General features: G+C 45.9%; 1 protein-coding gene across 1 annotated transcript in view; it reads right to left on the bottom strand.

The window, feature by feature from the left end:
- Positions 1-3,445, bottom strand: part of LOC119414345 (AFG3-like protein 2) — a 20,343-nt gene extending 16,898 nt beyond the window's left edge. Inside the window, exons 1-4 of the mRNA XM_037681438.1 lie at positions 3,363-3,445; positions 2,440-2,510; positions 1,355-1,515; positions 193-328 (exon numbers count right to left, since the gene is read on the bottom strand). Of these exons, the coding sequence (XP_037537366.1) occupies positions 193-328; positions 1,355-1,515; positions 2,440-2,510; positions 3,363-3,445 (451 nt within the window). The remainder of the gene's footprint in view (positions 1-192; positions 329-1,354; positions 1,516-2,439; positions 2,511-3,362) is intronic.
- Positions 3,446-6,680: the final 3,235 nt, after the last annotated feature.

Here is a 6,680-nt window from a genome sequence, read left to right as displayed (position 1 = left end):
GATTGTCGATGAGACGGGGGGGCGGAGGGAGGTCGGCCGGAGGGCACAGAGGACTGTCTGTAACTGGCTTGATTTGGGACACGTGGAAGGTGGGATGAATCTTCATGGATGATGGTAGTTGGAGTCTGACAGCTGTGGGATTAATGATGCGGATGATGGGGAATGGTCCAATGAAACGAGGGGCCAACTTACGTGGGGTGTCTCGCAGTTGAATATGGCACGTGGAGAGCCACACCCTTTGTCCAACCCTGTAGGATGGGGCTGCGGAGCGATGACGGTCTGCAAGGGCCTTGTTCTGCGTGGCTGTACGGAGCAGGGCGAGTTTGGTCTGGCGCCAAACCCGACGACAACGTCGAAAATGGTGTTGGACGGACGGGACCGCAATATCCCCTTCTTGGCTTGGAAACAGAGGAGGGGCATAACCTAAAGATGCCTCAAAAGGAGACATGCCTGTAGCGGATGATGTATGCGTGTTGTGAGCATACTCAATCCATACCAGATGTTGGCTCCATGAGGACGGATTGTCCTCCACAACACATCGAAGGGCAGTCTCCAGTTCCTGATTGGTCCGTTCGGCTTGCCCGTTGGATTGGGGGTGGTACCCAGATGTCAAGCTGACAGAGGCCCCTAGAGAATTACAAAAAGACTTCCATACCTGGGATATGAACTGGGGACCTCTGTCAGAAACCACATCGGACGGAATGCCGTGAACCCTGAAGACATGTTGGACCAACAGTTGGGCCGTTTCGAACGCCGAAGGAAGTTTTGAAAGGGGAACGAAATGAGCTGCCTTCGAAAACCTGTCAATCACAGTGAGGATAACGGTGTTGCCATCAGAAGGGGGCAGACCGGTAACAAAATCGAGAGAGATGTGCGACCATGGACGACTAGGAGTGGGCAGAGGCAGCAGCTTACCAGCAGGTGGCCGGTGACCAGTCTTATTTCTGGCACAGGTGGGGCAAGCGGCAACATAACTCTTAATGTCAGCATTTAAGGTAGGCCACCAGAAGTGTCTCTTAGTCAAGGAAATCATACGTGCAAGACCCGGGTGACATGAGAACTTGTGTGTGTGGAGCCAGTCGAGGACCTTCGCTGTGATACTAGCAGGAACGAACATAGTACCAGCGGGGCCTGTTCCTGGGTCAGGGTCTGACCTCTGAGCTTCCAGGATATCCCGTTCGATGGACCAGGTGAGAGTGCCAACCACACAGGATGATGGTAGTACGTTTGGTTCCTGTGTGGTGTCCTCCGGTGGTGAGAACTGTCGTGAGAGAGCGTCGGGCTTCGTATTCTTGGATCCGGGTCTGAAAGTCAGTGTAAAATTGAATCTTGTAAAAAATAAAGACCATCTTGCCTGTCTTGGGTTCAACCGTCTGGCATCGCGAAGGTACGTGAGGTTTTTGTGGTCCGTCCAAATGAGAAATGGAGTGTCCGTGCCCTCCAACCAATGTCTCCATTCTTCCAGGGCCAGTTTCACGGCCAGAAGCTCACGGTTCCCTACGTCGTAGTTCTTTTCTGCGGGGGAAAGGCGCCGAGAGAAAAACGCACAGGGATGTACCTTGTTATCAGGAGATGCTCTCTGCAATAGGACAGCTCCTACTCCAGTGTCGGATGCATCCACCTCCAGGATGAATTGTTTCTTGGGATCTGGGTGACACAATACAGGGGTAGATGAAAAAAGCGTTTTAAGCTCACCAAAAGCCTTGTCCGCCTCCTGAGTCCACTTAAAAGTTCTAAGAGTAGACGTTAATTGTGTGAGGGGGGCAGCGATCCTGCTATAGTTCTTAATAAAGCGGCGGTAGAAATTGGCGAAGCCCAGGAATCGCTGAAGTTGTTTCCTCGTTTCCGGCGTTGGCCACTCCACCACTGCCTTAGTCTTTTCTGGGTCTGTGCGGTAGTGTCCCCCTTCAAAAATGAAGCCCAAAAATGGAACAGACTTTGCATGAAATTCACATTTCTCTGCTTTGACATAAAGTTGGTTCTCGTAGAGACGTTGGAGAACCGTTCTGACATGATGAACATGTTGTTCCTCATCTTGTGAGTATATAAGGATGTCGTCCAAATACACAAAAAGGAACTTGTTCAAAAAATCTCTCAGAACGTCATTAACTAGAGCCTGAAATATTGCGGGGGCGTTAGTGAGGCCAAAAGGCATAACAAGGTACTCAAAATGTCCTAAGGGAGTCTTAAATGCCGTCTTCCATTCGTCACCCTCCCGTATACGGACGAGATGATAAGCGTTACGGAGATCTAATTTAGAGAATATCTTAGCGTGGTGTAACTGCTCATGGATGGAGTCGATGAGGGGTAGCGGATATTTGTTTTTTATAGTAATTTGATTTAATCCTCTGTAGTCGATGCAAGGGCGCAAGGTCTTATCCTTTTTAGCCACGAAGAAGAACCCTGCTCCAACTGGAGAGGTAGAGGGGCGAATTATACCTGAGTCTAAGGATTCCGAAATGTACTCCTGCATGGAGTCTCGTTCAGGACCAGAAAGATTATACAGGCGACTAGAGGGAAGAGGTGCCCCTGGTAACAGCTCGATAGCACAGTCATAAGGTCGATGTGCAGGTAAGGATGAGGCCTTTAGTTTACTAAACACAGGAGCTAAGTCATGGTACATCTTAGGAATCTTAGACAAATCAATAGACTCAGAAGAATTGCTGCGTTTTAATGTGGAAGGAATTGCAGTTCTTAAACAGTTCATGAGGCATTGTGGGCTCCATTGTTCTATTCTTTTTAATCTCCAATTAATGACTGGGTTATGTTTGTTCAGCCAAGGGAAACCTAAAATGAGCTGAGATACATGAGATTGAAAAACAAAAAACTCACAATATTCGTGATGGTTCCCGGAGATCATGAGGTGCAGGGGCCCGGTCTTAGTGTGGATGGAGGCGAGTTTTTGTCCAGTGAGGCCCTCCATAGATAAAGGCGTGGAAAGGGTCTGAGTGGGGATGGATAGGAGATCCACTAGGTCTTGGCTGATGAGGTTCTGTTCTGCTCCGGAATCCACCAGGGCGGCAACAGACTTCTTTTCAAGACCCACGATGATGGTAGTGTTGATCTCCAGACGAGAAACAGGAGAAGAAGAAGTAGTAGTTCTCACCAATATCTCCTGCTTTATTGGTGAGATGTGTCGTTTCCCAACAACGGGCATTGAGCAATAAAATGTCCTTGTTGGCCACAATAAATGCACGCTCTGTGTCTTCTCCTCCTCTGTTTCTCCTCGGCGGACAGACGAGTGTGGCCCAACTGCATAGGTTCCGGTTCAATATTGGTCTTCTTCTCCAGCGCCCGTGTTGGAGTTGATCTAGGTGTCCAGTTGAACCCGGAAGCAGTGGTACCCTGGGAAATGTAGTCACCTTGATAAGACGTTGGGCGACGTCGTGACGTATGCGAAGAGCCGGAAGTTGTGGCATGCTGGGAATCGTAGTCTCTCTCCCATCTACGTTCTTGAAGTTGGTTATCGATGCGGGTGGCGAGGTGGATTAGCTCATCCAAACTTAGAGGCTCCTCTTGCGTAGCTAAGCGATCCTTTATGGAGTCAGAGAGCGAGTGGAGGAAAATACCTTGAAGAGCGCTCTCTCCCCATCCGGTTCGGGCGGCGGTGATTCGAAACTCCAAAGCGTGTGCTGTTACCGATCGCCAGCCCTGACGAAGGGTGAGTAGCCTCTTAACTGCTTCAGACTTCTGGAGGGGTTGATCGAATACTCGCACGAAGTCTTCTAAAAAGGAGGAGAAGGTTAGTGTGTCGAGCTGATGAGCTGATAAGTGAGCCTGAGCCCAACGTAGTGCGTCTCCCTTTAATTGGGTAATGAAAAACGATATCTTGGCTGAATCTAGCAAAAAACGACTGGGTGCACTCTGAAAAGTGAGCCTACATTGCAGAACAAAGCCCCCACATAGTTCAGGGTTCCCATCAAATAATTCAGCAGGCTTTAAATTTTGCTCCACAGCGGTTGGTTGAGGAAAGACATGAGTGGGGGAACTAACCTCTGGAGTAGATGTTGTAGCTGGTGGTAGCAGCTGGGTCATCCCTTGTTTGACAGAGAACATCATATTGCCCAGTTCTTGTAAGTTAGATTGGTTAGTCTGCTGTAATGCTACTAAACGCTCGAGAGTTGCTTCATTCCTTTCTACTCTCTGCAACATTGTCTGGAACGTGAGTTGACTCTGCTCAGCTCCTGAATCCTTCGTGGGTACTTGGTGTGGCTGGGACATTCTGTTATGACCGAGGTTGTACCCAGGATGAAGGACCAGAAAACTGAACAGAGACCAGGACTCGAAATACCAAAAAACAGTGTTTATTTACAAAAGGTGATAATAAAGGTGATGACGTCTCTGTACAAGTGTCGGGAAATATTTACAATATATATATATACAGGATCACCTGAGGGGCAGAGGAAGAGGTTAGGGGAAACGCAGGAGGGACTGGAGTAATCTGTGAGGGATCTTTCTTACGTGACGAGAGGTTGAATAGGAAGGGTCCAAAATACGAATCCAGGTTGGAGTGGCAAGTGGTGGAAGGCAAAAAGGCAGCTGCAGGATCACAGGAGGGATTGAGGAGGAACTCAGGAGACTCAGGCAGGTCCGATGACAACACGAAAAACAGGAAGGCTCTGAGAATGCAGAGGAAGACAAAACTTTAGTATAATCACTAGAGAACGCAGTTTGCTGGCTAGAACATCTACTACCGTTGGCAGGCAATGTCCCAGCGCCTGTAGAGTGGCTTCTGAGTCTTCTTATACTCCTCCTCAGGTGTGGTGCTGATCAGCTGCAGCTGCTGGTGATTAAGGAGCTTGAGGAGAGAGAGAAGTGCAGGGCAGGATCCCAACAGGAGCGTTGATAACAACTTGGGCTGTCCTTGTCCTCTCTGGTCCGGATGACATGGCGTCCCAGTGTTCCATAAAGAACTTCAAATGGTGACTCATCTGACCACAGAACGGTCTTCCATTTTGCCACACTCCATTTTAAATGACCCCTGGCCCAGTGCAAACGTCTGAGCTTGTGGAGCTTGCTTAGAAATGGCTTCCTCTTTGCACTGTAGAGTTTCAGCTGGCAACGGCGGATGGCACGGTGGATTGTGTTCACTGACAATGCTTTCTGGAAGTATTCCTGAGCCCATTCTGTTATTTCCTTGACAGTGGCATTCCTGTTTGAGGTGCAGTGACGTTTAAGGGCCCGGAGATCACGAGCATCCAGTAGAGTTTTACGGCCTTGACCCTTACGCACAGCGATTGTTTCAGATTCTCTGAATCTTTTGATGATGTTATGCACGGTTGATGATGATAACTTAAAAGTCTTTGCTATTTTACGCTGGGTAACACCATTCTGGTATTGCTGCACTATCTTTCTGTGCAACAATGGTGGAATTGGTGATCCTCTTACCATCTTGGCTTCTGAGAGACACTGACACTCTGAGAAGCTCTTTTTATACCCAATCATGTTGTCAATTGACCTAATTAGTGTTAATTGGGCTTCCAGCTGTTCGTTATATGCTCAATTTCCTTTTTCCAGCCACTTATTGCTACTTGTCCCAACTTTTTTGGGATTTGTTGACACTGTGAAATTTTGAATCAACATATTTTTCCTTTAAAATGTTACATTTACTCAGATTAAACTTTTGATCTGTCATCTATGTTATATTACGAATAAAATATTGACATTTGCCATCTCCACATCATTGCATTCAGTTTTTATTCACAATTTGTTTAGTGTCCCAACTTTTTTTTGGAATCCGATTTGTAGAATTAGATGTTTGTGTTGCATCTGTCAGTTTGTTCATTTAGATATAATTTTGTTCTTTTTATTGTAGATGTGTTGTTCATGTTGTTGTTTGTGTTCATCTGTTGTAGTTTGTGTTGACATTGTTGTTGACATGATGTTGTTTGTGTTGACGTTGTTGTTGACCTGTTGTTTATGTTCACATGTTGTTGTTGACATAATGTTGTTTTTTAAACGTTGTTGACATGTTTGTGTTCACATTTTGTTTGTGTTCACATGTTGTTTTTGACCTTTTGTTTGTGTTTGCATGTTGTTGTTGTTGACCTGTTTTTGTTTGTGTTTGCTTGTTGTTGTTGTTGACATGATGTTGCTTGTGTTCACATTGTTATTGACATGATGTTTGTGTTGATATTGTTGTTGAAATGGTGTTTTTTGTGTTGACATGTTGTTGACTTGTTGTTTATGTTCACATGTTGGTGTTGAAATGTTGTTGTTTGTGTTCACATGCTGTTGACATGTTGTTTGTGTTCACATGTTGTTGTTGACTGTGTTCGCATATTGTTGTTGACATGTTGTTTGTATTCACATGTTGTTTGTGTTCACATGTTGTTGACAACATGGTTGTTCACTTGTTGTTGTTGGCATGTGTCTTCACATGTTGTTGACATGTTTGTCTACATGTTGTTGTTGACATGCTGTTTGTATTCACATGTTGTTGACATGTTGTTTGTGTTCACATGTTGTTGACATGTTGTTTGTGTTCACATGTTGTTGACATGTTGTTTGTGTTCATATGTTGTTGTTGACATGTTTTGTGTTCACATGTTGTTGACATGTTGTTTGTGTTCACATGTTGTTCCCATCTTGTTTGTGATCATATGTTGTTGATATGTTGTTGTTTGTATTCACATGTAATTGACATGTTGTTGTTTGTGTTCATGTGTTGTTGTTGACAT

The sequence above is a fragment of the Nematolebias whitei genome, chromosome 9 (genome assembly GCF_014905685.2).
Source record: "Nematolebias whitei isolate Nwh7 chromosome 9, NemWhi1, whole genome shotgun sequence".
Lineage (NCBI taxonomy): Eukaryota > Metazoa > Chordata > Actinopteri > Cyprinodontiformes > Rivulidae > Nematolebias > Nematolebias whitei.
This window is presented reverse-complemented; position numbering and strand designations above follow the sequence as displayed.